Genomic DNA, 17,038 nt, shown 5'->3' with positions numbered 1-17,038 from the left:
TCACACCTTTAGATACGCAGGTTAAAATGTTGAAATATAAATAAAGAAATTAGATTTGTGATAGGGGAGGAGTTTTATCCGGCTTTACAATGGACTGCACTTACGTGCGATCCTGGTAACCAGTGGCTTCATCTGTGACATGAATCCTCTTACCAACGCACAATAAAATTTCATATTTGAGCATACCAAAATTCACTACAGGAAGTACATTTCGAGTTGCTTTTCTGGAAATCAAATGACTAGGGTTTGATAAGCAAATCCATCGACCGACATTTGAGTGATGTTATGATCCTCAAACCATCGTCAATTACAAACGAAGAACTCGAAAGACTGCAGGAGGACTTTCTCTACTGCATTCTTTACTGAAGAGGAATACTCCTTCGTATCTCTACTCAGTCTTAACATACTCAACCTAGGAATATTGAGGCAATGGAGACCGAGAAAATCCAAAAATTTTAAAAAATAATCGCCGATTATTAAGTACATTAAATTCTGTAAATGTAAATTTTAATTTTTTTTTTAATGAAATGCCTCTTAGTAAGGACTATTAAAGGGATTTCAAGAAATTTAAAAGGGCACCTCTGATTTAAGCAATTTTATACAAATATTTGTAGAAAGTAGAAAAAGCTTGTTAATATAACAAATCAACATACAAAACTCAAAAAACCGTTTTTCAATATTATTATTTAATGTAATAGAATTAATTTCTACCATTTGCCACTAACAATAGAATATTATTTATTTTTACCTTCTAAACTTCCAAACCAAAGCCAACCTACGGCGCGTTGTTATTGTAAATTATGCCTATTATATGTTAGATGTATGTGAAGTTGGCATAAATAACTGTATGCTGACATACTTTTGCATAAATACCGTTATTCAACTAATTCACACAACACCCACAGCCAGCAGGATGTAACACGTCTAACGGTTTATTATAATTTTTCGACACTTTGCTGTAGTTACTCGATTTTGTTACTTGTCCAAACTGCACTTATAACCCGTGAACATACCATATGTATGTATGTAGAGTATGTGTGCCAAAATACTGTTAGGTGATGATGACAAATTAATGATTCGGTGTGCCCCATGGTGTAAATTATACACCCCGTCACTGAATTATTTATCGCGTCATAAATAATCAAATTTCGTGCTGATAATAATGCTTCGCCGGCAAAGGCGAATAAATTGGCTAAAGCAGTGCTTGCCACCTGCATTTATACACATAGACAAAGAAGTAAAATATGTGTACTTGTACATATGTATGTATAATACTTTATGCATCAAATGTGAAAGTGACTATACACACATACTTAATAATTTTTAGACGCCGTCTTATTCAAAGTTTTTTAATAAATTAATTGCCTTGGTAAAAACTATTTTTGGCAACGATTTATTGCTGCCATAAGTTCTGTTACAAGTGCAGGACGTTATAAAAAATAAATAATAATATTAGTTTAATAACGTGAATTTTATTTACTAATGCATATATTGAATGAGCGATACCCAAAATTTTATTCAAAACCTTCGACCTTTGCTTTCACACCAGCTTTCAACCGGTACAACGACCATTGATCAATAGCAGTACGATTTTTATTGACATTGACGGCGCTGCTTGGACCAAAGATTGTTTGAGACTCTCCAAATGTCTGTGTGGTACTCGATTGGCTATGTTCTCTAACCCTGACCACAAACTGTAGTATAAATCTGAACTTCCAGAGGGCCAACCCTCTGCAACTATGAAACCAGGAATTTTGCTTGTATGCTAGACCATAATCTTACTAGAAGAACCAATGCTCTCCACCGAAGAGAATATTTTTTTACACCTTTGCCACGCCTTCTAAAACTTACTGGTGGTACACTGTTGCAGCAGTAAAGAGGTGTCATGGCTTTACAGGAGATTTGCTACCTAAAAATCCGAGAACTAACCGTTCTAATAGAATTAAAAAATTTTCTGTACTGTTGCTCCACTTACAGATTAGACTGTTCCCTAAAACGAGTTTTTAGGAAATACTGACGAGTTAACAAACTTTGGCCAAACATTAAACCGACCGCATTTCGGTTACATAGATTCGACTACTGTGAAACGGTGCTTGCCTCTCTTTATGGTCATTATTCCATAGATAGAAGAAGCTCACTTAGCCTACTTTCAATAATAGTGGATCCTTTCCTAGAAAACACACGGTTTGGGGAAAGATAGCAACTGGAGAGCAATCCTATTGCATTTGGAACTATTAGCTCGGAAATATACATATATTCTACATAATTTGTGCTAGGAATGTTTCTCTTTAATAGATTTTGACCTGCAGTAGGACTTCTTTTTTGGTACATCTATTGAATATAAAGCGAGTACGGTATGTAGGTCAATTATGATCGGAATGTCGTAACTCAGCTAAAGTCCATGTTGATAAGCCTATATTAAAGGAAACAGGGGTGAGTGTTTTTGTATAACATTAAAGGCTTCTGCAAATGCTGCAGTCAAAGCTAACGCTCTAAACATACTATGTGTATGCACTGCCGCCGATATCAGCGGTTTATTGATTTCGGCTGACTATCACGTGTCTATTTTTAGTCACATGCATTACAGATCTAATCTCTAACTCTTTCAATTTTATATTTTCTATTTGTTCACTGACTAATGAATGCTACTATGACAACACATAGTAGGCTGTTTGACACTATATTTTGAGTTGGCTTCAATTATCGCAATTTTCTTATCGCACATAACTGTGTCACTCTCAAGAAATATGTAAAATGATGTTTAATCCAAATATTACAGTTCATTAGAGTACCAGAACTCGTTAGAAAATGACTGAAATTACAGTGAATCAGGCGGACAACATACACATTCGCGTAATAAAACTGAGTGAACGCGATGAAGTGGTTGATTTCCTCCGAACACATTTCTATCCAGATGAACCGTTGAACATTGCCAAAGATCAAGATCCCCTAGTTGCGGAATACGGTATTGCTGAAATAGCGCATGGAACTAGCTTTATAGCAGTGCAACAACAAACAGTTAACGGTATCACAAGCGAACGTATAGTTGGTGTACTGTTGTCTGCTCCGAAGTATAGTAATGAAGCTGAGCATTTATTTAAGGAGGCCGACCGTCACAGTTCGGATAATTGGGGTAGGTTGTTTCGGATTTTTGCTCAAGCCGAGCGCGACGCTAATGTGTTCGAGCGTTATAATATTGAGAAAGCATTGCATGTAAATGCGTCGGGGGTACATAGGAGTTTTCGTGGACGTGGAATTGGAACGAAACTCAAAGAGAAGTTAGCAGACTTGGGGCGTGAGCTCAACTATCCACTGATGACTACAGACTGCGCCAGCTTTTATGCGGCACAAGTGTCTGAACGCATGGGTATGGAGTGTGTTAATGTCATTAAGTATGCTGACTATCTGGATGAGGAGGGTAATGTGGTGTTCCAGCCGCCAATGCCACATAAATATCTGAAAACATATGCCATGAGACTGTAAATGTTAGAAATTGCATAGTTGAAATATAATTTTTTATTAGTAAAATATTTCATAATTCAATAATGTCCATCGAATTTCAATATTCACTATTTGCTTGGAAAAAAAATTATTAAACAAAAAACGATCAAATTAATGTTCGGAAAAATATTAACAAAACAGGCTGTAAAAATATTTATTTAACTGATATGGGATGAAGCTTCATTATGAGCTAGATTTTATATTCTTGGCGCTTACTTTCGTGTTAGTATTTCAAACATTTGTAGCAATTTTCAATTCGGAAGTCGACTCTTCTTGTTATCTCGTGTATCGATTACGAAGACTCAACTGCTGTTAAGCGGTGGCCTTTGTTCTTCCTACAAGCGTTGGTCTAGAGATAGCAGGCTCTCACTTAGCTACCTCTACGTTGTAGTGAATCTTTGTCTGCAAAACACACGCTTTGAGGAAAGCATGATATAATCCATTCTGCGGATTCAGACGCTTGAAAATAGTTGTGATCCATCATCTGTGCTGGAAATATCCCACCTAATTGAGTTTTGATCTACAGCAGAACACTCATTTTTTTCGTGCATTTTTCGAATTTAACGCGAGTACGGTTAGTGCATCTATCAAATATGGTTGGGGTTCTGCTTTGAGTAGAAGTATAGTGAGATATGGCTGAGAGTCAATCGCCAAATGTCGAGAATATTTTCCACAGCCGCTAATTAGTTACGGGTTATGTAAGATAAAGTAATATGTTTTCCCAAGTTATTTAATGATATCTTGATTCAACCGTTATAAGAGAAGGAGACTTTGATGAAAAGTCTATATGGCAAATATTCATGTAGTAAAAGTATATTCACTCCCGGCGATATCAGCTGTTTATTCAATTCGGCGGACTATCGTGTGTCGATTTTAGTAACAAATTTTCCTTATCTAATCGGAACCGGCTCTTGCTTTTTATTTGTTCACTTTCTCATGAAATCTGTCACAATATGAACTATTCGGCCACATTCAATTATCTTCTTTAAGTCGGGGTCACAATTATCGCACCCCCTCTTATCATCAGCACAATAATCTGTCAGCTCTCACTAACGAAAAAGCATTCGAAATTATGAAGAAAGAAAATATTGACTTCATTAGCGTATTAGATCTCGGCAGAAAATGACTGAAGTAGACCAGGCGCACGATATACAAATTCGCGTAATAAAACCGAGTGAGTGCGATGAGGTGCTTAAATTCCTCCGAATACATTTCTACCCAGATGAACCGTTGAATATTGGCAAACAGCAAGATCCGGAAGATGAAGAATTCGCTATATCACAAATAGAGCATGGAACCAGTTTAATAGCAGTGCAACAACAAATAGTTAACGGTGTCACAAGCGAACGTATAGTTGGCGTTTTGATATCTAGTCCGAAGTGTAGTAATGAAGCTGAATATTTATTTAATGAGGCCGACCGTTTCATTTCGACCAATTGGGGCACACTGATTCGGATTTTGGCACACGCTGAGCGCGATTCTAATGTCTACGAACGTTACAATGTTGAGAGAGCGTTGCATATGCATGTTTCCGGGGTCGATAGAAGTTTCCGTGGCCGTGGGATTGGAACGAAACTCCAAGAGGAATTGAAAGACTTAGCTCGTGAGCTCAACTATCCACTGATAACTGCGGACTGCACCAGCTTTTATGCGGCACAATTATCTGAACGCATGGGTATGGAGTGTGTTAATGTCATTAAGTATACGGATTATCTAGATGAGGAGGGTAAGGTGGTGTTTAAGCCACCATCGCCACATGAATATCTGAAAACATATGCTATGAGACTGTAAATGTTAGAACTTACTTAGATGAAATATAATTTTTTATTAGTAAAATATTTCAGATTTCAATAAATTATTTTTTCCATCGAATTTCATTATTCTCTACCCGCTTAAATAAAAATATTAAAACAAAAAATGACCAAATTACTGTCCAGAGAAATATTACCAAAACAGGCTGTAAAAATATATATTTTACTGAGATAGGATGAAGCTTCATTCTTATTGCTATCTCGTATTTCGAATACGTAGACTTAACTGCTGTTGAGCGGTGGACTGTGCTCTCTCTATTGGCGTTGATCTAGAGAAAACGTTCGGTGTTTTTAACGTGGGTACCTACTGACGACAGTATTATCCCACGGCGGTCAAGAGCCAACAGATCAAATTATTGCGTTGATCACCGCCCTGAAAACGCCAGACATTTTCAGTACCAATTGGCGGTCTGGAAGGGACACACTTACCAGCTTGGTAAGGTTCGAGGTTGTATTTTTGTTCTAGCAGCCGATTGGAATGCAACTCCACATTCAACTCACAAAGTGTTAGTTCTTCACGCATTTCAGTTTAAACCTTAACCACCATGTTACTAAGAGGCCAGTCCGCATGAACAGGTTAAACCAGTTGACCAGAATTAAGTCTCGGGTCAGAGCTCGTAGCCGAAACTACTACCAGTTGACTTTTCATACTACTCTTGACTGGCGACCAGGGGTTGGAGCCCATACGCACATTACACGTCACACTATTCACACAAGAAGCTAACCCTACCCTCCACAGATAAACGCCTTCCTAATCCTAATGTCCAAGTATATCAGGCATTCTGCAATAGCATGCAACCAATCCTCTTGATCTAGAAACAGACGGCTCTTACTTAGCTACCTCTCCATTGATACTTTGCCTGGAAAACATATGCTTTGGAGTAAGGTAGCCACTGCAAAGGCCATGATATATCCCAAGTGCACAAGTAGGAGTTTAACCTTCTACAATATCCAGAACAAAGCTGCGCAAGGGTCACTCGCGTTTTTCGCGTCAACTCGATCTCTTCGTTTGTCCACAAGCTCTAATTTTGTTCGGCGATCCAACCCCGTTTGGATCAGTGACTATTAATCTAAGTACAGGCTCTAATTAGTTGCGGTTTACTTAAGGTAATGTAATTCCGACCTTTGGAAAGATTTAGGAAAGGTAGGTTATGAAAAGTCAATTTGGCAAATATTTATGTAGTAAAAGTATATTTGCATTCACTCCCGGCAATATCAGCTGTTTATTCAGTTCGGCTGACTATCATATGTCGATTTGTAGTTACATTTTTCCTTATCTAATCGGCACCGGCTCTTGCTTTCTATTTGTTCACTTTCTCATGAAATCTGTCACAATATAAACTATTCGGCCACATTCAATTAGCTTCATTAAGTCGGTATCACAATTATCTTATCGCACCCAGCCATATCATAAGCACGATAATCTATCCGCTCTCACCAACGATGAAACATTCGAAATTATGAAGAGAGTAAATATTGGCATCATTAGCGTATTAGAACTCGGTTGAAAATGACTGAAGTAGACCAGGCGCACGATATAGAAATTCGCGTAATAAAACCGAGTGAGTGCGATGAGGTGCTTAAATTCCTCCGAATACATTTCTACCCAGATGAACCGTTGAATATTGGCAAACAGCAAGATCCGGAAGATGAAGAATTCGCTATATCACAAATAGAGCATGGAACCAGTTTAATAGCAGTGCAACAACAAATAGTTAATGGTGTCACAAGCGAACGTATAGTTGGCGTTTTGATATCTAGTCCGAAAAGTAGTAATGAAGCTGAACATTTATTTAAAGAGGCGGACCGTTTCATTTCGACCAATTGGGGCACATTGATTCGGATTTTGGCACACGCTGAGCGCGATTCTAATGTCTACGAGCGTTATAATGTTGAGAGAGCGTTGCATATACATGCTTCCGGGGTGGATAGAAGTTTCCGTGGACGTGGGATTGGAACGAAACTCAAAGAGAAATTGAAAGACTTAGCCCGTGAGCTCAACTACCCACTGATGACTACGGACTGCACCAGCTTTTATTCGGCACAATTATCTGAACGCATGGGTATGGAGTGTGTGAATGTCATTAAGTATACTGATTATCTAGATGAGGAGGGTAAGGTGGTGTTTAAGCCGCCAATGCCACATGAATATCTGAAAACGTATGCCATGAGGCTGTAAATGTTCGGGCATACCTACTACACCATAAATATTTCGTACTTATCATAGGAAAAATTGTATAATATATCTGACTTAGTGTATTAGGCTCCAAATTGTGATAAAACCATTGAGAGAAAAATAAATTTTTTACCATTGAATAAAAAAAAATAATTGTTTGTAAGGATATTATGGAGTGAGGTGCTGGAACTTGATTATTTCGCTTGAGTATTACCTTCTTTGATGGTTGAAATTATTGTCTTACTAGATGGATGCCAATCCAGTGCCTAGCAGTCTAAGCATATGTACATATGTATACAAATAACTATAGCGAGACGCACATTTTTGAGGGCTAGAAACTCGGGCTAGAAAGACCTTCCGACAAGCTCCCAGCCGCCCCTGGTCCGATAATAATGAAATTACGATAGAGATTTTTTGTAACAGTGTTTCTATTGCTGCCTTAATGGGGCTTCCATCGTCGGCTTTAAAAACTTTACAGTAGTACGGAGTCCGAAACCAGAGCTGATGAAGAGTACAAGACATATTCAAACCCTTTCCGATTATAGTTTTGAACTTTCAATGGCTCAGTAGACAAATTCATTTCTTTGTGAATATTTGCAACTGGCACAGAAAGCTTTCAGAGCTATTAATCACAGATATTTTTAAAGACTCTTCAACGATTATTCCAAAGCCTTGTAGGAGTAAACATCAGCTTGGCATACCTCGACTCAGTTGGACATTCCACTGTCCATTAAAATTTTGTAGGTCTATATCATAGATCCAGAACGGGTTTCTGCGTGATATTTTTATGTCGCAATTCAATATGTTTGTCATCTCTTCGGACACTGAATGCTTTTGCAAATATTTCGAATTCTCGCAATTCCCGCTTTCACGGGTTTCTCTTTTCTTCTTGCGATGATGCGCTGCAACTTCTTTAATTCATCCTCATCCTGATCTTCGAGTATTGGACCTTCATAACGGATGCCAACTTTATGCAACGTAAACTGTACTTTCTTGCTGCGCACCTCAAGCGCCATCACAATGCAGTAGAGCAGCATTTGCAGCGTCTTACAGCGCAGCAAGTAGGGCCTACAGTCACCCTTGTCGAAGAGTGGATAATCCTTGCTCTGGCAGTCGAACATGAAGTAATCACCACCAACGCAACCGTTGCAATTATCACGTCCAATGACCAGAGCACGCAGGTGCCGACAACGCAGTAGACCCACCTTATGTTCACTGAAGAAGTTGATCAAGCTCTTGGCTAAGTTCTTTATAGGCGAGTTGTCTTGCTCGTAGAGTGCGCCATATGAAACCATCTCAATGTGCACCTTAAAGCGTAAGTTGTCCAAACAGCAAGTATCACACAGGTCATTTAGCGTGAATTGATAGATTTCACCGCGGAATTTACGCAAACTATTGTAGTAATAACGATCGCCATTGATCACAATGCTGTCCAAGAGGTGTGGCTTCCAATGCGCCAGCGGATAGAGTTTCGCCGCACAGCAAGCCACTATGTTGCAGGCCCAACTGTGCTTGCCGCACGGTTTAGGATTGAATATTTCGTTGCACGGATGCAGATAGCCCCATAACGACCAAAGCTCATTCGGGATTTCGATGTCGTAGACCCCGCACTTGCTTGCCGGTATGCAACGCGGCACATTGGCCGAGTTCTTTTTGCTTAAGCGACTCCAGACCGGCGGAAAACTGGGCACATTCAGCCAGTATATGACTTCGGTCGGCAGCCAATCGTTGGCATCCCAGCAGCACTTCTTACTGCGGCGAGACATTGGATTCGTTTTTGCCGAGATCGGTGATTTAGAATAAATTTTTGGTTTTATTGCGCAAAATTATTTGTTTATTTTAAACGATTTTTTTTTTGTATTCTAATTGCTTGGTTTTTACTGCTTTCTGTTTTGTTGTCGGGTAATTTAGTCCGAAACCGTTAATGTTTATAATCCCATGAATTTGTTTATTTACAATTTTGTTACCAATTTCTGCCAAAAAGTTGTTTGATTTTGAATTTTGCTTTGAACAAAACAGAAAAACAATGAAGTTTTCACCGTGAATGACTTGCCACTGTTACTCTGTTCTGGTATTAATATTGTAATTCTATGGAAGCCGAAATTCTCAATATTTCTGTTTTGGGGAAAATGGCTGTATTATTCAATACAACTCTAGAATTAAATTAAAAATTCGACCTTTTGCTCACATTTATAAAAATTCTATCGACAGTCGAGACAAGTTCGTTTAAACTATAAGATTTTACAGGGAAATTTTTATTTCCCAGGCTTATTTGTCTTTTACAAACTTGAGTAGTCATAATATAGTCTGATATTTCTTCCAAGTACTCGTAGTAGAATAGAACTCTGTAGAATAGAACAATGGCATCGGTACATGCCGTGAAATGTGGCAGAAATAATATTGAGACTGAAGAATGAGGAAACTGTCATTAGCTCTGTGCGACTGTTCCTTAGTCGAAAACACTATGCACAATTTTAGAGACTGAAGAAGAAAATGCGAATACTGAGCTTTCTTTAAATATTGTATCCTCTAGTCTCTGTCATCTAAACAGTGAAAGAGCCTACATACAATTTCAGGAATTGTTCGAAAATAAGAAGTGCTTCAGATCTTCAAAAGGAAAACTTTTTTATAATGTTTATTAAAATAACTTGTAAAAGAAAGAATTCAACTTATAAGATGTTCTAAGTCCGTTTGAAGAAAATCGAGATCGTTCCATCACAGTTAGAAGAAATCTAAACCACAACTAATTTACCGTATATCACTCGTAATAATAATAATACAATAACTTCAACTTACGTATACGAGTATCTACAAATTTCCATTGCACTAAAAACGGTGTACGTCTTCCTTGGCACCATAGGTTAGGTTAAGTAGTCGATCCTAACAGGGATCACACTTGGATAACTTAGAACGGCGGTTCGTAGTGATACCTAACATTCCTATATAATTGATCATAGGATCCTTACAAATCGACAATGCTCTTTGAGTCTCTCACATATTTGTTAAGTCCGCTAATATTAGATTCGATTATGTGTCCTGGTTCCTCGAAATTAAAACTTCTAAGATGTTTCAACCTTAGTCTTGCAAAGGCTGGACTATGCGGCTCACTTTCTCTGAAACATCTTTGACAATTTGCGACCGAATGGTTTTTTAGCTATACCGCATTGGACAATTTCCAGTGCTAGACTGCAAGATGACAATAGAGATCCATCGACTTTGCAGTTACTAGCGATTCCTCAATGACCGGGCACCCAAACAAGCCTGATGATGAAGTAGCTTGATGCTATTTCTAGTGAGGACAGACACTTCTTGACTAGCTTTGAGCACAGAGTTAGTCAGCTCAGCACTGTATTAAAGCTCTGCTGTACTAGGAGTGAATGCGCACCACCCGAAAGAGGTAGCAGTACATCTATTGCTACCTCTAAGCAGCCACTAGCCGTTAGCCTAACGCTAATATTAATAAAGAGCTCTTTACAGAAAACTCTCCTTCCTATCATCGACCCATCTGAAAAAAGCTGATCCCATCCACATCTCCCCCGTCAGTATGTGAGCAGAGAAAACGCCACCACGCGTAGCCTCTGCGATGTTTGAAGTTACTCCACAACATGTATTCTGCACGCATTAACCGCCTCAACAAGTGTCGAAAATCGTTGACCGCTTAGTTTATGTTTCGTACGGGAATAAAAAAAGTCATTCGGTCCTCAGTCAGGAGTACACAGTGAATGTGAATGATTCATCAAATTTATGGTTTCAGTGATCAAAAATGCAAATGTTTCAATCAATGTTTTAGAGTCATCCGATCACGATTTTATAGTCGTGTTTCGAAGCACCGCTATCGTATTTTTTCACATTTCTCCCGACAAATCGACACGATCCTTTCTTCAGCGATCGAAACATTGTGTGGACTCCACCGTGAACAAATACTATTTACTTTCAAATGTCGATGCATAATGTCTATAATTGTCTCTCGTCTCATATACATATGTATATATTGGGTCTATTTCACTGTTCGTTATTATTTTTAGGACAGTCATAGTAACATATCAGTTCCACGGACTCCGTTCTGCGATAAAATATATTTTATTTAAAAAGTAAAGCACTTATCAAACGGCTCTCTTACTAAAATGCCTGTTTGTCAGAACTCCAAGCCGTAAATAAAGAAAACGGCATATTGTATCCAATAAATTATTATCTTATATTGTACTCATTCAATTCTCCACTCCAAACTGCTTTACGAGGGCTTTGAGTATATATTTTTATTGCATTTTAAGCGCATTGTTCAGCGAATAATTAGTTCTCAAGCCACGTTCGTCGTAATTTGTATGCTTGTTTGAATTTGTGGGCTTATTTTACAAACTGATTGTCTATTGTTTATATTGTTTCTATTAAACTGTTTAAATATATTCTACTAAGTAATAGGAATAATTATACAATTTTACTGAAATTATTAGAAAATGAAAAATGTTATAAATTGAGATGATTGAAAGTCCAAACAACATTAAATCCATTTTCTATGATGGAAACGATTTAAAGAGATACTGATTTAACTGAGAGCTTTATATTTGAAAATAAGATATTCGAAGGTACCAAATTGTTGTGGTTAAAGAGTTAAAGAGGTGGACATCATCTGAGGCAAGCAAGCTGGGAGTACAAGTGGGAAGATTTTTAATTTAATGTAGACTTTTCACATTCGTAAGTTTTAAGCTCGATAATTTTTACCTTATTTTTGTTGTAGTAAAGTCTTAAACCGTCCCCCAAAGAGCTTTGAGAAAATTCTAATGAGTTGACAGTCTTTGGTCAAATATTTTCGGCTACGTAGACTCCACTGGTGTACAAGTGCTAGGCTTGACTCTATATAGTATAAGCGTTAGACTAAGATGTGAAGATAGATGAAACGCATATTTTGAGGAGGATACTCAATGAACGAAGTTCGAGTGCATTGTCCACCATCTTGAGCTTGCTTCCAGCAACAACAACATACAAGTTTTTTTGGCATTTATTCTTGGAAAACTGCAGGTTACTTCTGGAAACATACTGGAACGCAATAATATTGGTCTAACGGAAAGGCTAGTGTATAAACACACACCTTAAAAATTTTTGAGGAATACTGCATTTATAAATAATGCTTTATCTTTGCTTTCACTTCCGTCGATATCAGCTGTTTACTGCATTCGGCTGACTGTTATATATCATCTATTTTTAGTTAGTCATGGCAGCTAGTTGCTAACAGTTCAAAACCTTTACTTTCTATTTGTTCACTTTCTAATGAACACTAACACAATATAGAATATATGGCTTTCTACCTTGGCTGCAATTGTCATAATTATCTTATCACACCTCCCACTAGCTGTTGCACGGGAATCTATCAACCGTGACCGACGATAAAACATTCAAAATTATGAATAATCCAAATATTGACTTCATTAGAGTGTCAGAGCTCGACAGAAAATGACTGGTAGCGAGACTAAACCGAGTCAAGCGGACAATATACATATTCGCGTAATAAAATTGAGTGAAAGCGATGACGTGCTTAAATTCATACGAATACATTTCTATCCAGACGAACCGATGAACATTGGCAGCGCACAAGGACATCCGGATCTGGAAGATGAGCAGTTCAATATTTCACAAATAGCGCATGGAAGCAGCTTAATGGCAGTGCAACAAGAAACTACGGACGGTATTCTAAGCGAACGCATAGTTGGCGTTTTGTTGTCTGGCCCGAAGTATAGTAATGAAGCTGAACATTTATTTAAGGAGGCCGCGCGTTTCGGTTCATCCAATTGGGGTACACAAGTGGGTATATTGGCTCAAACCGAGCGCGACTCCAATGTCTACGAGCGTTATAATGTTGAGAGAGCGTTGCATGTACATGCGATAGCGGTCGATAAGAGTTTACGTGGACTTGCAATTGCTACGAGACTTATAAAGAAGTTCAAAGGATTGGGGCGTGAGCTCAAGTATCCACTTATGACTTTGGACTGCACTAGCTTCTATTCGGCGAAATTAGCGGAACGTTTGGGTATGGACTGTGTGAATGTCATTAAGTATGCTGATTATCTGGATAAGGAGGGTAAGGTTGTTTACAAGCCGCCATCCCCACATGAATATCTGAAAACGTACGCCATGAGGCTGTAAATGTTCGCACCTTATAAAATATTTGGATATTTCGTACTTATTTTCGTGGATTGATGTCTATATGAGTTATATTAGGCGCTAAGTGTGATATAGGCTTTAAGCATTAATAAATATTTTTGGATTTTTTGGATTAAAAAAGTTAATTGTTTTAAGGTCTCTGTGATAAGAAGGTCGCTAAGAGTGGTCCCCTTTTGGCAATTTAGGGTGCTATTGTAGAACAATTATTGGGTACAAACAATTTGTGCTTTGAGTAATAAACCGAGTATCCAAATCCACAAGGATCTAAAACCACAAAGAGAGGAAACATGAGACTATTGCAACTGGCACAGTTAGAGTCCCAAAAGAAACGACTTGCATTTACACCCTCTAGCAGTTCTCACCACATTCTACGAAATTCTTGAATATGTAATGTATTGGCAGCGTTGAAACTCGACAAGTGTTCAAAATCTTTGCTGTATGAATTTCTACTCGACAAGTCTCTCTCGTCAGTAGCAAAATACAAACAAACAAAAGAATTTCTGTTATACTACTAAAGTGCAAATGAAGAACGACAAATCAAGAGTTTTGCATTCTTTGATTACCTTTTTATGGGTTCAAGTGTGTAGATTATACTCGTATAATATATTCGTGATACTTCACAGTTTAATTTATTTTTATATCACCTTTGTTTAAAGTACACTTTCGAAAGAAAACAATTAAATTTAAGTTTATAATAGAGAGCGAAATAAGGCTTTCGAACAAATAAAAAAGTAAAATTGGCTTTAAATTGGTAGTGACGAAGTGAAAAGATGCATAATACAAGAAAATTGTATACTTAGATTCCTACGTGCCCTGTAGGAACTGGGATGAGGAATTATATGTATGTTCTAGTGATTTGTAAGGTCGACTAAATATTATAGAACGGTAAGATTTTTACTACTTCGATATCATATTCAACTACCTGGAATAATTTCAGAATTAACATCGGATGTGTGGTCGCCCTTGCTACCGTTGTCCACCCATGGCGCTCGAATCGAAGAAGTTTTTCACTCGAGCATCGCCTTCAACTGCTTAATCAGCGCATTCGTTACATTTTTATGAGCTGAAACATATCCATGATTTCGTAGATCTTATAAAGCTCGTGGTTCTAACTTCTTCGATATTCATCGCTTACGTAGGCACGGCTCCAAAGACCTTGCGGAGAACAATTCCATCGATTGCTGCAAGTGCTTTCTCATCTCGGTTCGTTATCGGCAACGTTTCTGCCTCTTGCATAATATAGAATTCGAAAATGTGAAATCTTTTAGTTTCTTGGGAAATATTATATTAGCAAACGAAGGTTCAAAGGAAGACATTATGAACCGTATAAAAAAGGGTAAACATACTTACGGCGCCATCAATGCGGTCTGAAAAATATTCAACACCAAAACTTTGCCCACGCTTCTACGAGTACATACATATATAGCTGCGACATATGAAACCTCATAGTCTCTGACATCCAAATGCTTTTCACAGTCCATTTCCATTACAATATTTGTCGTATTTTTGTCCCGTGGCCGTCTCTATTATGATTTCTCGACTGGAATACACAAAGCAACCAACGAAAAGGCCAATACGCTCTAACTTCGAGAAGCAAATAGGGCTCGGGCATATTCGTCCCAATTCCTACATAGCAGAGATCCCCAATCACCCGCATACCTATCGATTAGAATCCACAAGGCAACCGGTCTAACTTGGAGAAGAAATTTGGACATCGAAATATATAAGGTCCAAAAAAGTTTAAGTTAAATAAAAAGATTAGCAAAAATAGAAGATCATCATCGTGGCCCTTTATACGCGAACCAGAGGATATAGTAGCAAATTTTCAGTGAACGCAAAAGGGTTCATCTATAAATTGAGCTCCATCTTCTGAGATGTAATCCCATTGTATTTGTTAAAGTCCAAAACGACAACAGATTTGTCCTGGGTCAGATTAAAGCTTGTATTTGTCAGTTCCTAATTAAAAAAATAAATTAGTTTTAATATGTGGGGCTACAAAGGAAATACGTTAATCAATTAAATAACAGCGAAAAGCACTCTTCAACTATTTATGAAGAATCAGCGGCCTTCAGAAAAAGGACTAAAAATGTATTTCGATTTAACCGAAGATGATTATAATTTCGAAGTTGTAGATAATTTTGGCTATCTTGGAAACAGTATTAACACCAACAAAAACGTCAGCCTCGAAATCTAACGCAGAATAACTCTTCCCATCAAGTGCTACTTCGGATCAAGTAAGTAATTTAGAAGTAAATTCCTCTCTCGACGAACAAAGGCCAAACTTTGCAAGTCACTCATCATCACCGTCCTGATAAATGGTGCAGAGGCATGGACAACATCTGATGAGTCAGGCTACGTTGGCTATGTCATGTTGTCCGGATGAAAGAGAATACTCCAGCTTTGAAGGTTTTCGGTTCAGTGTCCGCCGGGAGAAAAGAAAGACGTCTCCATTGCAGAGATTAAGTGGAGAAGGGCCTGGCTGCACTCTGTATTTCGAAAAGGTAGAACGAGTGACGCGCTGTTGTAAAGTCGACTATAACCACATAAACGGTGTCTACGCCAATAAAGAAGAAGAAGAATATTATGCAGCAGAGTTCATACATTTTTAAATCCTTTACTGATTTATTTTTAATGGAGGATCTCAACACTCATTCAATGCAATAATAATCAATAATTTTGGCTAACATTTTGGGTATGAAGTGTGTCAATGCTAGACATGTACCAAAAGAACTGAATACTTTGTAAAAACAAAGTTGGGTAGTGGTCGCAAAAGAGATGCTTGACGACGTAGCTGGTAACGAGACATGGTTTGATCATGTTCAATAAATCTAAGTTCGAAAACTCGGAACTTATGTTAACGCGATAGATGGCGCTTAAATGCTATTAAAATTTGTTTTTATGTATTAGGAACTTTTAAAACATCGGGGGGAATAGACTTATAGTTTCTTAAAGATTACCCCTTAATTAAGCTATATTATTATTGCAGGCAGTGAATGAGAGAGGAGTTGAGATCGTGGACAGTTCCTCCCGGGCCTGAAGTTCAGGAGAGCTCTGCTGCAATTTTTTGCATATTTATTTCTACAACAATTCATCAGAATCATTCTCGGGCTCGAATTTTCACTTGACCCATAATATACGAGTTTATCATTATCAGTTCCAGTTCCATGACCGAACCGAGGAATATTAGTTCTAGGTATTTACTGGTATATATAGTAGTATATCGTTAAAATTTTCCTTCGACCCCGCATAGCAGTGGCCCTTTAACATAATGACTGACGAGTATGTCTTATGACAGTGCTTCAAGCTTTGTCAGTTAGCCATTGGGGTGGCAAGCGTAAGAGCTGGTGGTTGTTACTGATTGTGGCCACGCCACTTAACTCCAACCGCTGCGAGC

General features: G+C 38.0%; 5 protein-coding genes across 5 annotated transcripts; 4 read left to right on the top strand and 1 right to left on the bottom strand.

Annotated features, from left to right (window-relative positions):
• Positions 1 to 2,784: 2,784 nt before the first annotated feature.
• Positions 2,785 to 3,643, top strand: LOC125778679 (arylalkylamine N-acetyltransferase-like 2). The gene has a single exon (XM_049457672.1). It carries the CDS (start codon positions 2,809 to 2,811, stop codon positions 3,481 to 3,483), a length of 675 nt encoding a protein of 224 aa, XP_049313629.1. The 5' UTR covers positions 2,785 to 2,808; the 3' UTR covers positions 3,484 to 3,643.
• Positions 3,644 to 4,589: 946 nt separating this feature from the next.
• Positions 4,590 to 5,373, top strand: LOC105227994 (arylalkylamine N-acetyltransferase-like 2). The gene has a single exon (XM_011207588.3). The coding sequence runs from the start codon at positions 4,624 to 4,626 to the stop codon at positions 5,290 to 5,292; it is 669 nt and encodes a 222-aa protein (XP_011205890.2). The 5' UTR covers positions 4,590 to 4,623; the 3' UTR covers positions 5,293 to 5,373.
• A 1,410-nt stretch (positions 5,374 to 6,783) lies between these two features.
• LOC125778680 (arylalkylamine N-acetyltransferase-like 2) lies at positions 6,784 to 7,646 on the top strand. Its single transcript, XM_049457673.1, has one exon. The coding sequence runs from the start codon at positions 6,823 to 6,825 to the stop codon at positions 7,489 to 7,491; it is 669 nt and encodes a 222-aa protein (XP_049313630.1). The 5' UTR covers positions 6,784 to 6,822; the 3' UTR covers positions 7,492 to 7,646.
• A 242-nt stretch (positions 7,647 to 7,888) lies between these two features.
• On the bottom strand, positions 7,889 to 9,600 carry LOC109579662 (uncharacterized). The gene has a single exon (XM_019990931.3). It carries the CDS (start codon positions 9,252 to 9,254, stop codon positions 8,298 to 8,300), a length of 957 nt encoding a protein of 318 aa, XP_019846490.2. The 5' UTR covers positions 9,255 to 9,600; the 3' UTR covers positions 7,889 to 8,297.
• Positions 9,601 to 12,888: 3,288 nt separating this feature from the next.
• LOC105227993 (arylalkylamine N-acetyltransferase 1) lies at positions 12,889 to 13,743 on the top strand. The gene has a single exon (XM_011207587.4). It carries the CDS (start codon positions 12,937 to 12,939, stop codon positions 13,624 to 13,626), a length of 690 nt encoding a protein of 229 aa, XP_011205889.2. The 5' UTR covers positions 12,889 to 12,936; the 3' UTR covers positions 13,627 to 13,743.
• The last annotated feature ends 3,295 nt before the right edge of the window (positions 13,744 to 17,038 follow it).

The sequence above is a fragment of the Bactrocera dorsalis genome, chromosome 5 (genome assembly GCF_023373825.1).
Source record: "Bactrocera dorsalis isolate Fly_Bdor chromosome 5, ASM2337382v1, whole genome shotgun sequence".
In the NCBI taxonomy this organism is placed as follows: domain Eukaryota; kingdom Metazoa; phylum Arthropoda; class Insecta; order Diptera; family Tephritidae; genus Bactrocera; species Bactrocera dorsalis.
This window is presented reverse-complemented; position numbering and strand designations above follow the sequence as displayed.